The sequence below is a fragment of the Myotis daubentonii genome, chromosome X, assembly GCF_963259705.1.
Source record: "Myotis daubentonii chromosome X, mMyoDau2.1, whole genome shotgun sequence".
NCBI classification, from domain to species: domain Eukaryota; kingdom Metazoa; phylum Chordata; class Mammalia; order Chiroptera; family Vespertilionidae; genus Myotis; species Myotis daubentonii.
This window is the reverse complement of record NC_081861.1, coordinates 92,802,295-92,820,787: the sequence shown is the minus strand read 5'-3', so window position 1 is coordinate 92,820,787 and position 18,493 is coordinate 92,802,295. Positions and strand designations below refer to the sequence as shown.

Below are 18,493 nucleotides of genomic sequence, written 5' to 3'. Positions count from 1 at the left end.
CCCAGGTTGTGGGCTCAATCACCACTAGGGGACATGCAGGAGGCAGCCGATCAATGGTTCTCTCTCGTCAATGATGTTTCTATCTCTCTACCTCTCCCTTCCTCTCTGAAATGATAAAAATATATTTTTAAATAAATAAATAAGTAAATAAAGAAAGAACACAATAGAAAGAATCAACAGTAGATTAGAAGAAGCAGAGGACTGCATCAGTGAGCTAGAAGAACAAAGTAGGAAAAAAATATCCATGCAGAGTAGCAACTGGAAAAAGAACTTAAAAAACAGGAGGAGAAACCAAGATGGCGGCATAGGTAAACACCGGAGTTTGCTGCCTCGCACAACCACTTCAAAAATACAACTAAAAGACGGAACGGACATCATCCGGAACCACTGAGTGGAAAGTCTACAACTAGAAGGAAAGAGAAAAGCATACCGAGACTCAGAGGAGGAGTAGTGAGGAAGTAAAATACTAAGGTGCGGAGGTGCATGAGGAGCAGGCTGGCGGCTGAGGGCGCGGTTGTCTTTTTCAATCGGGAGGGAGTCTCAGGCTCTGAGCTCCAGTTCCGGGCGAGTCTTTGGGGACCCAGACTAATACCAGAGAAGCGGGACTGTCTGGCATCGGTCGGAACTCGAGGGCAGCTTTCTCTCGGAAGTGCTTGCAGCGATTACCGGGACACTGAGAAGCAGAGCCTCTGAGGGCAGGACTGAGAGCAGCCATAATTGCTCACTCCGCCCTTTGGATCCTGTGGGACCCGCCCTGCCCCGCCCAAGCCCTGCATGGAGGCTTTTGCTGGATAGCCTGAGGCAAAGGCTAGATTAGCACCTCCCTAGAGATCCAGGAGCGAGTGTCCCCAGTGGTCAGAGTGGGATCATCCAGTTTGCAGCTCCTCAGACCTTTAAAGGACACACTCAGGGGGCAGATCCAGTGAGCACCAAAGCCCCATTGAAGCAAGTCCTGCCCCAGAGGGGTGTCTCCAGCACAGAAGTTCTCTCACTGCAGACACAGCTGATTCTCACAACCAATTGGCCTGGAGGTCATTCCCTCCCAGTGTTAACTACAACAATGAAGGCTTAACTACAACAAGACTGTGCACAAAGCCCACAAGGGGGTGCAGCAAGAGTGTCCTCCTCAGGTAATTGGGGAGGCTAAACCACTGGGCCCTAGAGGACACTTAGCACAGAAAACCACTTTATCAACACAGGGAAGCATAAAAAATGCGGAGACAAAGAAACAGGTGACAAATGACAGAAATGGAGGAAAGCAAACTACTGGATATAGAGTTCAAAACCACACTTTTAAGGTTTTTCAAGAACTTTCTAGAAGCCGCCGATAAATTTTGTAAGACCCTCAAAAAGACTGGTGAGACCGCCGATAAATGTAGTGAGCTCCTCAAGAAATCTAGTCAGAACCTTGATGTTATGATAAAGGACCAACTGGAAATTAAGCATACACTAACTGAAATAGAGGATATTATACAGACTCCCAACAGCAGACTAGAGGATTGCAAGAATCAAGTCAAAGATTTGAAATACGAAGAAGCAAAAAACACCCATCCGGAAAAGCAAAATGAAAAAAGAATCCAAAAATACGAAGATAGTGTAAGGAGCCTCTGGGACAGCTTCAAGCGTACCAACATCTGAATTATAGGGGTGCCAGAAAAAGAGAGAGAGCAAGATATTGAAAACCTATTTGAAGAAATAATGACAGAAAACTTCCCCCACCTGGTGAAAGAAATAAACTTACAACTCCAGGAAGCGCAGAGAACCCCAAACAAAAGGAATCCAAAGAGGACCACACCAAGACACATCATAATTAAAATGCCAAGAGCAAAAGACAAAGAGAGAATCTTAAAAGCAGTAAGAGAAAGACAGTCAGTTACCTACAAGGGAGTACCCATACGACTGTCAGCTGATTTCTCAACAGAAACTTTGCAGGCCAGAAGGGAGTGGCAAGAAATATTCAAAGTGATGAATGCCGAGAACCTACAACAAAGATTACTTTATCCATCAAAGCTATCATTCAGAATTGAAGGTCAGATAAAGAGCTTCACAGACAAGAAAAAGCTAAAGGAGTTCATCACCACCAAACCAGTATTATATGAAATGCTGAAAGGTATTCTTTAAGAAGAGGAAGAAGAAGAAAAAGGTAAAGATACAAATTATGAACAACAAATACACATCTATCAACAAGTGAATCTGAAAATCAAGTGAATCTGAAAATCAAGTGAATAATCTGATGAACAGAATGAACATGATTATAATAGAATCAGGGGCATAGAAAGGGAGTGGACTGACTATTCTTGGGGGGAAAGGGGTGAGGGGGATGTGGGAAGAGACTGGACAAAAATCATGCACCTATGGATGAGGACAGTGGGTGGGGAGTGAGGGAGGAGGGTGGGGTGGGAGCTGTGTGGAGGGGAGTTATGGAGGGGAAAAAGAGGAACAAATGTAAGAATATGAACAATAAAGATTTTATTAATCAAAAATAATAATAATAAACATTAAAAAAAGAAACATCAATGATGAGAGAATCATTGATTGGCTGCCTCCTGCATGCCCCCCACTGGGGATCGAGCCAGCAACCTGGGCATGTGCCCTTGACTGGAATCAAACCTGGGACCCTTCAGTCCACAGGCCAATGCTCTAGCCATTGAGCATAACCAGCTAGGTCTGTTTTTTCTTATTTTTAAATTCAATTGTTGATAGATATGTATTTATTGCCATTTTATTATTCTTATTTTTTTTCCTTCTTCCTCTACTTCTTTTTAAAAAAGACCCTTCAACATTTCATGTAATACTGGTTTGGTGGTTGTGAACTCCTTTAGCTTTTTTCTTTTCTGTAAAACTCTATCTGACTTTCAATTCTAAATGATAGCTTTGCTGGGTAGAGTAATCTGGATTGTAGGTCCTTGCTTTTCATCACTTTGAGTATTTCTTGCCATTCTCTGCTGGCCCGCAAAGTTTCTGTTGAGAAATCAGCTGACATTCATATTGGCACTCCCTTGTAGGTAACTACCTGCTTTTCTCTTGCTGATTTTAAGATTCTCTCTGTCTTTAACCCTTGGCATTTAAATGATGTGTCTCGGTGTGGGCCTCTTTGGGTTCCTCTTGGTTGGGACTCTCTGCACTTCCTGGACTTATAAGTCTATTTCTCTCACCAGGTAGGGGAAGTTTTCTATCATTATTTCTTCAAATAGATTTTCAATATCTTGTTCTCTCTTTTCTCCTTCCAGTACCCCTATGATGCTTGAAGTTATCCCAGAGGCTTTTTACACTATATCTTCATATTTTTGGATTCTTTTTTCTCTTTGCTCTTCTGATTGGGTGATTTTGCTTTCTCATATTCAAAACCACTAATTTGATTCTCAGTATCCTCTATTCTACTGTTGATTCTCTATAAATTATTCTTCATTTCAGTTAGTTTGTCCTTCATTTCTGACAGGTTCTTTTTTATGTCTTTGATGTTCTCACTAAGGACTTTGACACTCTCACTAAGTTCTTTGAGACTTTCAAGAACATACAATGGAGCCAAGATAGTCTCTTCAATAAATGGTGTTGAGAAAATTGGACAGATATATGCAAGAAAATGAAACTAGACCACCAACTTACACCATACACAAAAATAAACTCAAAATGGATAAAGGACTTAAATGTACGACAGGAAACCATAAAAATTCTAGAAGAATCCAAAGGCAACAAAATCTCAGACATATGCCGAAGCAATTTCTTCACTGATACAGCTCCTAGGGCACTTGAAACTAAACAGAAAATGAACAAATGGGACTACATCAAAATAAAAAGCTTCTGCACAGCAAAAGAAACCATCAACAAAACAACGAGAAAACCCACTGTGTGGGAAAACATATTTGCCAATGACATATCTGATAAGGGCCTAATCTCCAAAATTTATAGGGAACTCATACAACTTAACAAAAGGAAGATAAACAATCCAATCAAAAAATGGGCAAAGGACCTAAACAGACACCTTTCAAAAGAGGACATTCAGAAAGCCAAGAGACATATGAAAACATGCTCAATGTCACTAATCATCCGAGAGATGCAAATCAAAACAACAATGAGGTACCATCTCACACCAGTCAGACTGGCTATCATCAACAAATCAACAAACGACAAGTGCTGGAGAGGATGTGGAGAAAAAGGAACACTTGTGCACTGCTGGTGGGAATGCAGACTGGTGCAGCCACTATGGAGGACAGTATGGAGTTTCCTTAAAAAACTGAAAATGGAACTCCCATTTGACCCTGTGATCCCACTTCTAGGAATATATCCCAAGAAACCAGAAACACCAATCAGAAAGGATATATGCACCCCTATGTTCATAGCAGCACAATTCACCATAGCTAAGATCTGGAAACAGCCTAAGTGCCCATCAGTAGATGAATGGATTAGAAAACTGTGGTACATCTACACGATGGAATACTATGCTGCTCTAAAAAGGAAGGAACTCTTACCATTTGCAACAGCATGGATGGAACTGGAGAGCATTATGCTAAGTGAAATAAGCCAGTCAATAAAGGAAAAATACCACATGATCTCACTCATTCATGGACAATAGAGACCATTATAAACTTTTGAACAATAATAGATACAGAGGCAGAGCTGCCTCAAACAGATTGTCAGACTGCAGCAGGAAGGCCAGGGAGGGTTGGGGGGCAGGAGGTAGGGGGGTAAGAGATCAACTAAAGGACTTGTATGCATGCATATAAGCATAACCAATGGACATAAGACACTGGGGGATAGGGGAGGCTAGGGGACTGTCTAAGGCGGGGGGATAAAATGGATACATATGTAATACCCTTTGTAATACTTTAAGCAATAAAAAAATAAAATAAAATAAAAAATAAAAAAATAAAGTTCTTTGAGACTTTCACTAAGTTCCTTGACCATCGTTATAACCATCGTTTTAAACTATCAAGTAGTTTGCTTTCTTCCATTTCATTTAGTTCTTTTGTTGCAGGTTTCTAGTGTTCTTTCATCTGTGACATGCTTCTTTGTCTCCACATTTTGACTGCTTCCCTGTGTTTGTTTCTATGTATTAGATAGAGTTGCAATGTCTCCTGGAATTGGTAGAGTTGTCTTGGGCAGTAGGTGTCCTATAAGGCCCAATGGCTCAGCCTCCCCAGTCACCTGAGCTAGGCACTCTAGGTGCACCCCTACATGGGCTGTGTGCATTATCCTGTTGTAGTTGAGTCTTGATTGCTGTTGGTGTCAGTGGGAGGAAAAGATCCCCAGGCCAATTGGCTGTAAGGGCCAGCTGCAACAACATTAGAAGAGCTGCTGTGCAGAAGACACCCCTGTAGAGCAGGACTTGCTTCAGTGGGACTTTGGTGCTCAGTTGGTCTACCCCTTGAGTGTGTCACTTTTGGATGTGGTAGAGAAGTAATCTGGTGTGGTCTAAAGCTGTCCACCAAGTGCCCTGGCTCTGGGGCTTCTAAGAATGAGCTACAGAGTTATCTGCAGATGGCTGCTACTTATGTTGGTCTTGAAGGTGCCCAGGAGAGGCCAAACTGTGAACCTTGGAAAGCTGCTGCTAGTGCCGGGCCTGGGGCCACTTATCGAGAGGTATGGTGCACACTGAGTCCAGGTGCTACTTATTTGAGAGTTTAGGAAAGTCTGAAGCCTGAGCCAGGACAGGCCATTCATATGGAAAAGCCCCTGCATGCAGCTTGGGTGGACCTACAAATTGGGTGGTACAGGATCTCACAGAATCACCACGGCAGGGCAAACAGTGTGGGCCAGGTTGATGCAAACTCAGATATAGTGCCTGTCAACTCTGTGGCGAGGGAGGTTTCTGCATAGCAACAATGACCTCTGCCAGCACTTTTGTCTGGGGGAAAGCTATCCCACAGTCTTGCACTGATGCCAGACAGTTTAGTTCCTTCCCAATGTTCCTGGATCCTTTCAAGCTGCTGCCCTAACACTGGAGCTCAGACGAGTGAGTTTGAGTAAGTCCATGTATGGGCCCTTTAAGAGGAACTGATGGTTTTTACAGCCCAAAGTTACAGGGACTTCTCTTCTTAGCACTGGAACCCGGGCTGACAGTTCTGGTGTAGGATTGAGACCCCTTCCTCCTCATGGGAGGCCTCAGCCAAGATATCCCTTCCGATTGAAAAAATAAAAATAAAAATGCCACACCTGGGTGTCAGACCAGCCCGTTCTGCACCTCTGCCCCTCCTATTAGTCTCTATGTGGTTTCTTGTTTAATTCTCTAGTTGCAGGGCTCCCATTCAGTCAGATTTCAGATGGATCTGAATGATGGTTGTTCTGTATTTTAATTGTAATTTTGATGTGGTTGTGGGAAGATGTGAGTACCACATTTACATCACCATCTTGATGATTAATTCACTCCTAATATTTTGTGCAGATTTTAGTTACCATCTATCATACTTTCATTTTATTCTGAAGGATTCCCATTAGTATTTCTTGTGGGGCAGGTCTGGTAGTGACAAATTGTTTTTGTTTTTATTTCTCTGACGATGTATTAATTTCTCCCTTATTTTTGAATGACAGTTTTAATGAACATAAAATTCTTGGTTGTCATTCTCTTGCCAGTACTTTGCCTTCTGGTTTACATGGTTAAGGATAAGTCAGCTCTTGATCTAATTGAATGGTCACCTGATGAGTCATTTCCCTCTTGCTTCTTTCAAGATTCTGTCTTTAGTTTTTGTCAGTTTGACTATAATGGACCTAGGTATAGCTCTTCTTAAGTTTATCCAATTTAGAATTTGTTGAGCTTCATGCATCTGGAGATTAGTGTTGTTCATCAAATATTAAGAATTTTTTAAGCCATTATGCCTTCAAATATTCTTTCTGCTCCTTTCTGGGACCCCCATTGATTCACTTCATGGTGTCCCACAGTTTTTGTAGCTCTATTAATTTTAATCATTTTTTTGTTTATGTTGCTCAGACTAGATCATCTCAGTTGACTTACTTATCTTCAAGTTCTACAGTTCCTTTTTTCTTCCAGCTCAAATCTATTGTAGAGCCCATGTAGTGAATTTTTTATATCAGTTATTTTACTTTCAACTACAGAATTTCTATCTGGTGCTTTTTAATAATTTGTATGTCCTTAGAGTGTGTCTTTGGTGAGACACTGTTCTCATGCTTTCCTTTAAATCTTCAGACATGGTTTCCTTTATGTCATTAAATATACTTCCATTACCTGATTTAAATTTTTGTCTAAATTCCAACATTTAGGCCCTATCAGGGAGTTTTCACTGATTGCTTTTTTTCCTGTGTAAGGACCATACTTTTCTGTTTCTTTGTATGTCTGATCATTTTTTAATTGAAAATTGGATATTTTAGACAATATAATGTGGTATTTTGGAAATCAGTTTCTGACCCCCAGGTTTTCTTGTTATTGTTTTTGTCATTGTTTGCTTGTTTAGTATCTTTCTTGGACTAATTCTGTAATATTTATATTCCCTATAGTGTGTAGACACTGAAGTCTCTGCTTGGTTATCTTAGTGGCCAGCTAGTGAGTGTTCATAAATCTCATTAAATGTCTTGAACCATTAAATCTACTTCCTTTTGCTGAAGGGTTCTATGTGTATGTTAGGACATTCCTTCAACACTCACCCAGGCAATTTATAACTCTGCCTCAAGTTCAGCCAGAGGAGAGAAACTGGTGTCCTCTCAGGTCTTAAAAACCCTGAGGACAGAACTTTTCCCACTGAGCTAGCTCCAAGTCAGGTGACATAATGAGAAGCCCTATGAATGGGGCTTTTCTAGGTAATTTTGAAATAGGTTAAGTAGTTACAAGATTGTGGGTATGAGCTCTGTGGATATGTGAGGTTTTGAGGAGGTACAAACTGAGTCTTCCCCCTCAGGTACTGAAAGGCTGCTGGTTTCCACAGCTGCTGTGGTTATGAAGCTATGGGTTTTCAAGGCTACCAGAAAGGTCTTGAGAATTAAATGGGAGGCAAGGTAAGTTAAAATGCCAAAATCCCTGATGCTTCAGAGGTTCACCATGTTTTCATCAAGAAATACTCTTCAGATTATTGCAAGACTTTTGGCTAATTTCATGAGCTCTGAAAAAGTTGATTGTGACAATTTTTGGTAGTGAAGTTTTTTTGGTTTTTTTGGTTTTTGTTTTGCTTTTATGGAGGAGTTGATTTTCTGAGATCTTTAGTCTACCATCCCCTCCAAGTACAATCTGAAAGAAATCTTGTCAGAGTGTGCCTGGAAATTTGCCTACAATAGAACACAATCCTGAGAAAGCAGACGTTGAAAGAAGCACTGAGATAGTGTTTTTAAGGCTCAACAAGCAGTTGCCACTTGTTGCCTCTAAAGTGAAGAGCGGGGGAACTGGACATAGGAGGAGGGAAAAGATTTACCCTTTTGTACCTTTTGAATTTTGTACCATGTTCATGTGCTACCTATTAAAAAAAAAACATTTTTATCTATATTTATAAAAGGCTAATATGCAAAGTGTCCCCTCAGGATTTCGACAGGGAGACCAGGAATTCAATCGCTCACTATGATGTGCACTGACCACCAGAGGGCAGCGAAAAACGAAGGAAGGCCCTGGCTGGCAGCCAGCAGCCAGGCAAGGGAAGCCCCAGCGGCAGCCGGAGGTCCTGACTGGCCCTGATCGCCAGCCAGGCCTAGAGACCCTACCCGGGCACGAATTTCATGCACTGGACCTCTAGTATATTTATAAAAGAAGAAAGAAGCATTAGGTAAAAAGTATTGCTCATTACCAGGGCCATTAACTACCAAGAGAGTAAAACTGGGAGCTTTGACTTAGGAGCTCTTCTTCCTTGGTTTATTCTTTTCCCCTATGGACAGTTACATCCCCATGGTCTATCTCAGCGGTCGTCAACCAGTGATCTGTGGACCACTGATGATCTGTGAGGTCTGAAAGGTTGGCAACCACTGGTTTAAGGAAACTTTTGGAGCAGTGGTCGCCAACTGGTGGTCTGATGATCAGTGGTGGACCGTGAGGTCCGAAAGGTTGGCAACCACTGGTCTAGCTCCTTTTTATCCCCACAAAGCCCCACTCTGTAACATGTGATAGAATATATATCATACACTCAACTTCTTTGTAGCTCTTCTCACAATTGTAATTAAATTATTTAAGTGGGGCCGAAACCGGTTTGGCTCAGTGGATAGAGCGTCGGCCTGCGGACTGAAAGGTCCCGGGTTCGATTCCGGTCAAGGGCATGTACCTGGGTTGCGGGCATATCCCCGGTGGGAGATGTGCAGGAGGCAACTGATCGATGTTTCTCTCTCATCGATGTTTCTACCTATCTATCTCTCTCCCTTTCTCTCTGTAAAAAATCAATAAAATATATTTTAAAAAAATAAAAAATAAATTATTTAAGTGGGTAATCAAGTATTTAATGTATGCTCATAGCAATCTTATTCATCATTGTATCCCCAATTTCCAGGATAGTGCCTGACACATAAGTAGGTGCTTAGTAAAACCTTATTGAATTGCCTTTACATTATGCAAGGCTTTAACACTTGATGTAAGCCAGATAAAGCATCATGAGACCATCCACCCCACACAAAAAAATTAGCTCAAGATTTCCAGAGTACTCCCCTGGAAAAATATGTTTCCAGATCCTCATGGGCTTTTAGGAAATTTCTGTATTAACTGATTAGAGAAACAGATGTTAGATTAAACAAAAAATTCTGGCTATGCTTTAAAAATGAGGCTATAAAAATGAAGCTACAAGGTAATTTTCCTTCATCACTCTTAACTCTGATTGGAAAACTTTTCTTAACAAGCAGGTCAAGCCATAAACTTCCTTATCCTACCCCAACACCATCCCCCATCCCTTAAAAAAACACAGCTTCTATACATGGTCACACTGAAAGCCTGGCTTGGTTCACTTTCCACCTTAGTTCTCACAGAACTCACCCCAGTCTAGTTACTTAGGAATCTGGTTTGCTGAGGACCTCCAATAAACATGACAACATAGTCTCCACCAAATTCCATTTGACATTGCTTCATCTCTACTAACATACTAACATACCATAACATACCATAACACATACTCATTACACTGATCTGAGTTACTCTGGAGGATATCTAAAGTAACTCCATGTGCTCCAAGGCACTAATCAAATATCACTGGGATCATGACAGGATGTCTGCAGACTGAGAATGTATATTACATAACCAACTCCTCCCTGCACACCATGGCACTACACCCACCCCAAAGGGATTAAATGCTTTGTTCTCCCTCACTATAGAGCTATTCAGGACAGAACTGAAGGGCATCAGGTTAACACCTGTCAAGATACATGAATGTATCAAGAGGATAATCAGATAGGCTAGCACAGTTCAAGTCATCTGCTCATGTTGGACACAGCAGTTAGAGTTTCCTTTTGCCCACTCTCCCAGATTAAAGATAAATTGGCTCTAAAGTTTTTGTTAGAATCTATTGAGGTTGGTCTAACTATTTGAGCAAGATAGTTGACAGTCCAGAAAAAATGATCATGCCAAAAGGAACCCTGAAGCTCAATGACCAGACCTCTAATTTTACAAATGGGAAAACTCAGGCTGATGAAACTAAAAGCTTATTCAATGTTATATAGCTAGCTAATAGCAGGGTTGGAACTAACACCCAGGTTCTCTCTGTGCCAAGCTAAAGATGACTCCAATAAGTATATGCAATATCAAATTCACCTCAAAGATGGAATCAACCCATCCTTCCAGGAAACCAATCACTTACCAGATAGGTGCCCCAGGTATCAAAGCAAGAGCTAAACAGAAACCCAAAAGGTCAACTAAACATCTAAAACTCTTGTGTTCAAAAGAATAACATGTAAGAAAGGGGACATTTTTTTGTAAATATTTAAGAGTGGGTTGTAAAAGTTATACCAGTAATTTCAACTTCATCAACTTTATGTATACTTTTAATACAGAATATATCTTTTATATTCTTTTAATACATAAGTTTTCATTAGTACAAGACAGCCTATGTATGTATGGCTGTGCATATATATGTGTGGGCTTAGTGAAGTAATTCTTCTTTCTATCTCTTTTATATATACAAACGTACATACATATAAGGTTATGTCATCCTCTGGTATTGACAGCTACTTAATTTTTAAATTTTTTAAAAATTGTTAATTAGCCCTGACCGGTTTGGCTCAGTGGATAGAGCGTCGGCCTGCGGACTGAAAGGTCCCAGGTTCGATTCCAGTCAAGGGCATGTACCTTGGTTGGGGGCACATCCCCAGTGGGTGGTGTGCAGGAGGCAGCTGATCGATGTTTCTCTCTCATCGATGTTTCTAACTCTCTATCCTTCTCCCTTCCTCTGTAAAAAATCAATAAAATATATTAAAAAAATAATAAAAAATAAATAAAAATTGTTAATTAAATATTGTCATGAACACTAAAATAATTTTGCAATTTTATGTAGGCATAAAGTTAGAAGCTATAATTGGGTTATTCATTTCCCAAATGATTAAAATACAATATAGAATGCAATTTAAAAAAAGTCAGGAGACCTGGCCAGATGACTCAGTTGACTGGAGCATCGTCCCATATACCAAAAAGTTGTGGGTTCAATTCCTGTTCAGGGCACATACCTAGGTAGTGGGTTCAATCCCCAGGTAGGGTGCATACGGGAAGCAACCAATCGATGTTTCTCTCATATTGATGTGTCTCTCTATCTTTCTCTCTCTCTCTCCCTCTCTCCCTCCCCCTCTATCTCTTCCTCCTTCCTCTCTCTCTAAAAGTCAGTAAAAACATAACCTTGGACAAGGATTTAAAAAAACAAAAAGTCATGGAATGTCAGAGCTGAATGTGAGCGTATAGGTCCCCACCTTTATAAAGCTGCAGACCTAGGGCCCCAGTGAAATAACTTACCAAGGTCACAGATTCCATTAGAAGCAGAATTAGCACCATACCCAGATATCTAGACATCATTTCTATGATTTTTTTCCCATTATACCATCCTCCTGCCTTAATCACTTGCAAACAGTGTACAGTGGTACTTCCACAGAGAAATTTCTGTTACCTTCCACCTTCCCAGCCAATTAAAGTCCAAGACTCACAGACTGATACAGGTAGATCATCTAGCTCAGGAGTTGCCTAATTGAATTTAGGCTATGAATATATTTTATTTAGGTAGCACATTTTTTTTAAAGTAAGTAAAGACCTTTTGAATGGGGTAAGGCTGCCATATTTTACCCCAATCACTCCAATCCTATCAACCCACTTCCAAGAGCTTCATATTTTTCTGTTTTCTCCTTGGCCTCTCACAGCATTTGAGCCTGTGATCCCTGAATCTAGAGCAGGCATAATTAACAAAGTAAAACTAGTTGATAGAAAATGTGAAATATTTTCCCAATAGCCATATTCACTGCCTTACCCATAAAAATCCACTTAGGTTTTTTTTTTAGGTTAACTAGTTATATCAGAGGTCCACAAACTACAACCAGAGACAAACCCAGCCCGCCACCTATTTTTGTATGTACCCTAGCTGAGCTGACAATGGTTTTTGCATTTTTAAACAATTGAAAAATTCAAAGGAAGAATAATATTCTGTGACATGTAAAAGTTATGTGAAATTCACATTTCAATGCTAATCAAGTTTTATTAGAAGACAGCCATTCTCATTTCATATACGTATTTTCTATACCTGTTTTCTCATAACAATGGCAATTAGTTAATTGCCACAGTGACTGCATGGCCCTCAAAGCCTAAAATATGACCCTTTATATAAGCTCACATGCAGACCCCTGCGCTACATCAAAGAAAATTTAAGCTGCCAATTAACTGCTGAAAAGTCACGAATATTTGTGTGAAATTGCTAACACCTTACCCATCACTATCAGATGAATCTTTATAACACACAGCTCAATCCATGCCTCTCTCCCATCAAAAACATTTTAGTACTCCCTGCTTATGAAGAAAAGTTAATTGCAGCATCATTCATGGTGGCCAAGACATGGAAACTACTGGAGTGTCCCTTGATAGATGATTGGATAAAGAAGATGTGGTACATATATATATAATGGGATACTACTCAGCCATAAGAAAAGATGAAATACTGTCATTTGCAACAACATAGATGGACCCTGAGAATATTATGCTAAGTGAAATAAGACAGACAGAAAAAGTTAAGAATCATATGATGTCACCCCAATAAGTTTAATTTTAAAAAGTCTGAAGTACCCGGTCAGCGTGGCTCAGTGGTTGAGCATCAACCTATGAACCAGAAGGTCACAGTTCAATTTCTGATCAGGGCACATGCCTGAGTTCCAGGCTCGAACCTCAGTGTGGGGTGTGCAGGAGGTAGCCAATCGATTATTCTCTCTCATCATTGATGTTTCTATCCCTTTCTCCCTCTTCCTTCCTCTCTGAAATCAATAAAAAATATATATGTATTTTTAAGTCTGAAGTATTTAACAGTTCCTCACCCTCCATTCTAACTTTATCTCCCAAACTTCCCTTCCTGCACCTCATATTCCATATGACTTGAATTATTTGCTGTCCCTTTACATTCTGTGTCATTACTACTCCAATAAATGCCCTGTCCTGAATACAGTGCAATGTAATAAAATAGGCAGGGCGCCAAAACCGGTTTGGCTCAGTGGATAGAGCGTCAGCCTGCGGACTGAGAGGTCCCGGGTTCGATTCCGGTCAAGGGCATGTACCTGGGTTGCGGGCACATCCCCGGTGGGGGATGTGCAAGGGGCAGCTGATCGATGTTTCTAACTCTCTCTATCTCTCTCCCTTCCTCTCTGTGAAAAATCAATAAAATATATTAAAAAAAAAAAAGAAAGAAAATAAGCAGGGCTTTAGGGTCAGGTCTGGGTTCTAATTCAGACTTTTGCCCTTATTAGTAGAGAAAGTTATATAAGGCCTCTAATGGTCAGTTTTCTCATCTATAACATGAGAATAATAATCCTTACCTCTTAAAGCTGTTGCAAGATTTGAATACATTACACGTGGGAACAGTTAAACAAGTGGTAAGTGTTATTCATTCTGACCAATTCCAATGCTCCTTCTTCCTTTTTCTTTGTCCTCCCATTGGGAAATGAGCTCTCCTTCTGATGTCACACACAATGGTATCTACCTGTCCCACTCTTATGGCTCTGATCCATATTTACTACCTTATACAATACTGATCTCTCCCTATATCTTGTCTGTGAACTCCTTAGGGCAGGATCCATCTGTGACTCACTCTGTCACATATTTAATAGCCCTGAGAACAATGACTTGAACATAGTATGTGCAAAAATATTTACTGAATGAATGGTATGTATTTATGGAACTATAAATAACAATTATAAGGTATATCATGTTCCATTGGGATATAAGCAGGAGCCACAGGATACTTGTTCCAAATACCTAGCTTAGAAAATATTCAGACACATCAGGGACCAAAACTGCCAACATAAAAACAAAGAACAAACAGAAAAAAGGGCAATATTACTCACCTTCAGAGTAGCAGTGTGTTTATTTTCATTACTTTAAGTTATAAGCTTCATCCTATACTTCAACAATTATAATTGGATCAAATTTAAAGGGGGAATCAACCATATTCCCAAGGAAAACATGTTGAATATCATTAATAACCTCAATTATCTCTGAGCACAGAGCTAAGCAAATCTAAATATTCAAACAGGACCTACATTTAATAAATTCAGCATCACACAGTTGTGACTAAAACCTCATCTAGAGCTCTGTACAAAATCAGACTTGAGCAGGATAAATGTAAAAATCAAGTTCCACCTAGGCTAACAACTGTCACAAAAACTGCAGCGGGGGTTTACAGCACCATGTACCATGCTTCATTAATTCCTAGAAACACTAGCCATTTGATTCCATGGTCAGCTTCATAATTTAAATAAATAAGGTATCAATCATTTCCCTGACTTTTAATGCCAGACTCCAAATGACAAAATGAATTCACACACATGAATACAAAATGAACTGCTGTAACATTTTCCAACAAGATGATAACAAAAATATGCTCCCAACTATATCTGCTGATGCATTTCCCTTCAGAAACCTCCTGACAAGTACACATTCACCAGCAGATATATTATTAAACTGAAGATGTATTATGAACAACTTACAATATTTATCTCTTTCCATTTACAAAGCACTTTCATAATCTATTACCTTCTTTGAGCCTTAAAAAAGTCCTGTGAGGTGGGTATAATTACCCCTACTTTACAGATGAAGTAAGTGATTTGTGCCATTTTATCCCAGGTTGATGAAGCCAGGATGGTAAACCAAGTCTTAAAAATCCAATTCCCAGTGTTCTCTTCTTTTTCCTCCCACCCCCACCTACTCTCAAACCGATGCTCAGCTAGCACAGCATGAAGCAGAATGGGAGTATAAACATAACTGTGGTCAACACACTGAAAAACATCCAGCCTTTGCCTCTTGCTAATTACGGTTTTAGAATCATGCAGCTTACAGGAAAGAAATGGAGTATGGGTTAGCTTCTTGGTTTTATTTCCTACTTGTCTTCTTTTGGGCTTTCTATGCATATTCAGAAACAGAAAACCACTGTAAAATATCAAGAAGGCCCCTGGGTCAAAATAGCTCTTGGATCTTTTGCACATATTCAAAGGTCTAGGCCTGCATAGTTGTTGACTCTTACCAGCCTCAGTCTCAGAAAAGGAAAGAATAAAACTAATTCTTGCTCCTAGCTTACTAAGCTTTTGCCTTCCTCAAATGTTTCATTGAATTGTTTACTTTTTCTTATGAATCTTAATCTCTATGATATGCCTTAGCTGGTCATTTTATTTTAACACAAATACTTTCAAGTTACCTTATATTTCATAAACTGCCTTCCTGGGGCTTTATGAGGAGCTTCACTTGACTGTGGATACTGCACCAAGAAGTTTACTGGAATAAGTAAATAAAAAGAAAACCCGAACATTCCCCCCTTTTCCTTTTGGTGAACCCTCACCTTTCTAACTACCTTTCTGGCACAACCTGCATATCTTTAGTCTCTAAGTGAACTCTTCAGTGGAGAAACATCCCAAAGCCTATAAGTCTCTAAGGATCAACATCAAATACGCCATCTTTAAGGTGCTGCCACAACAGGACAAACCATTAAATGAGCAAATTCAATCAAATGACAGGCAGTCACTTGGACAATTTATATATTCTGACTAAAGTAGGCAGACAGCATGTGCCAGGAAAGCACAGATTCCAAGGGGCAAATTGGAAGAGCTACATAACAAAAACCAGCTGGTAGTAGTTACCATTGTGTTGATGCTCCAAGCCTTTCTCCCTCCCTGCTCTTGGTTGGCTGCATCTGCCTTAAGAAGGTCCCCACACTGGACCTGGTCACAGTGTGTTTGGGATAAATCCACTCAGAACGAAGTTATAAGCATACAGGACACTTTTGCCAGTGAGTCTGATTTTATTTTTCACAATCATCTTTCAGCCAAGAAAAGAAAAAAATAATTATCACTCCACCCAATCACTATTATCCATTCTTCTGGGTATATACTTTGGCACAAAGGATTGATTTGCCTGCACTCTTGTTGGGGATGTTTATTATTCTTTCTCTTACTCCAAGCCTTCTGCTAACTTGCAGAAATAAAAACTCCACACACTGGGGGTAGGGGGTCGGAATCCCACAGCTGTCTGTGACCACTGGGAAAGCCAAGCTAGGTGAGGTTCCTTGAGTCCTATGGCTCCCAACCCTACCCCTGTAATTTGCTCCCTGGGGCGTAGGCTCCTTGTGCCAGAGACTAGGCAGGTCTTTGTTTGTTCCACACTCAAGCAGAATTCAGTGGCATGTGAGGCCATCCAGTAATTCTGAACTTAGACTGACCTTAACCAAAACCATAGCTCAGTAACTTAAAAAAAATCACCAGGGCAAACATGCTTTCCTTAGAAAATAACTTGCCATGTGAATGTTTTATTGTCCCCACACTTACCTGTAGCAACTAGAGACCAGGGCAAAACCACTACTCAAGCTGCTGACCCTAGTTCCCAATTCTTTAGGAGGTGCTGGAGCAGTTACTTGGTCAGCTTGGATGTCCCCTTGCGGCAGGCATGGATGCTAAACATGTCTGACAGTACAGGCAGAGTGTCCCTTTGGAACAATGTGCCATGATAGTTGCAGAGCAAGAGGGTCCCTGGCACAGCAATAGATCGTGTCTTACAAGGTCAAGGCCACTAAAAGTAAAGGCCCAATGTTCTAAATCCTCCCTTCCCCCTGCGGTGAGGAAAAGCTTGAAGGCCGGAACCACCGGATCAAGGAAGGACACACCTCATCCCCAAGCCTTTCACTTACTTCTCATTGCGCTGATTAGCGCGTTGCCGTCTTTGATCACGTCTTTGATGAATTTATTGGTCCTCTCCAGCTCCTGCTCATAACACTTGAGCCTCTCGCGAAAATTGGGACTGTCCAGATAGCAGTCCCTGAACTCCAGAGGGGGATGCCCCATGGTTCTGATGGCGGGGGTTGAGAGGAGAAAAGAAAGATACAAAGACCAAGAGCATCAGTGGCACAGTAGGGTTAGTTGATGGGATGGATTATTCGCATCCTCCCTCCCCTTTGGAGGACAGATACCTGTTCTGATGAGATTCCTGGGGAGACCTGGCTGGTCTGAACCGGAAACGGGCGATCCTAGGATTGCTTCAGGTGACCAGGAAAGGTAACTAAAGCAGTCGGATCCCAGCGGGGTGCTGCCTAGCAATCAGCATACCCCCTAGGCATCACCTCCCCAGACCGGCGGCAGAAACCGCAGCCCAGCTCGCCACCAGAGACGGGAGGGATCCTTCTAAGTGCAAACGTGAATACTTCAGCCCGCCCAGGGTGTAGGCGGGGGCGGGAGCTGGGGATGGGAGCCGCCCCGCCTCTCTCCTCCCAGCTCCTCGCTTCCGAGCTCGCAGATTTCCTTTGCCGAAGTCCGCGGGCAACCCAGATTGCACTCTCCCCTCCCCCTTCTTAAAGCCAGCGCCTCTGCCCCACCCCAGCAAAGCTGGGGTACCGAGCCCTAGCACTCGTGCTCCTTCTTCAACTGACTTCTTTGCACCCTAGGGTCTTGTTACCCGAGTTCTTCAGCTCCCAGGAGTTTTTCCTGGTCGCAGGGAGCCGGCTTACTGTCCTGTTAGGCACCGGAGGGGTTAAGCCGAGGCGGCAATGAAACGTAGCCTTCCTCCACAGACACCCGAGCGGGAAGCGGAGAGCGAGATCGAGACACACAATAGGTGCAGTAGCCCGGCGCTTCCCTACGGAAACTGGGGAGCAGTAGGCGCCCTAGGACTCCAGCTGGAAAGCGTGGAGGCCTGGGAGATGTAGTCTTTCCTCTTCACGCCGCATGACTCCTCCCAACCATCTCCTGACCACCCCCGCCCCGGCAGCAGCTTTCCCAGACAGGCATTTCCAGCCTGCCCCAGGCTCGCGGGCCCAGCCCAGCCTCCAGGGGCAGGTGCGCCACCCTTGAGTCTTATGTGGAAAATTTCAGAAACTGAAACAGAGCCCGGGAAGATATTGTGGGAGGCCGTCTCTCATTTACCACTATCTGGCTG

At 41.7% G+C, this 18,493-nt stretch overlaps 1 protein-coding gene across 3 annotated transcripts in view; it reads right to left on the bottom strand.

Moving 5' to 3' along the window:
* OPHN1 (oligophrenin 1) overlaps positions 1 to 18,207 on the bottom strand; it is a 571,284-nt gene extending 553,077 nt beyond the window's left edge. For 2 of the 3 annotated variants that reach the window (XM_059679643.1, XM_059679645.1), the window contains exons 1-2: positions 17,532 to 18,207; positions 17,253 to 17,410 (exon numbers count right to left, since the gene is read on the bottom strand). In XM_059679643.1, coding sequence (XP_059535626.1) covers positions 17,253 to 17,406 — 154 coding nt within the window. In that variant the 5' untranslated portion in view covers positions 17,407 to 17,410; positions 17,532 to 18,207. Of the gene's footprint in view, positions 1 to 15,413; positions 15,506 to 17,252; positions 17,411 to 17,531 lie in introns of those variants that run through there. The other variant, XM_059679644.1, reaches the window with a different exon arrangement.
* Between the last annotated feature and the right edge of the window lie 286 nt (positions 18,208 to 18,493).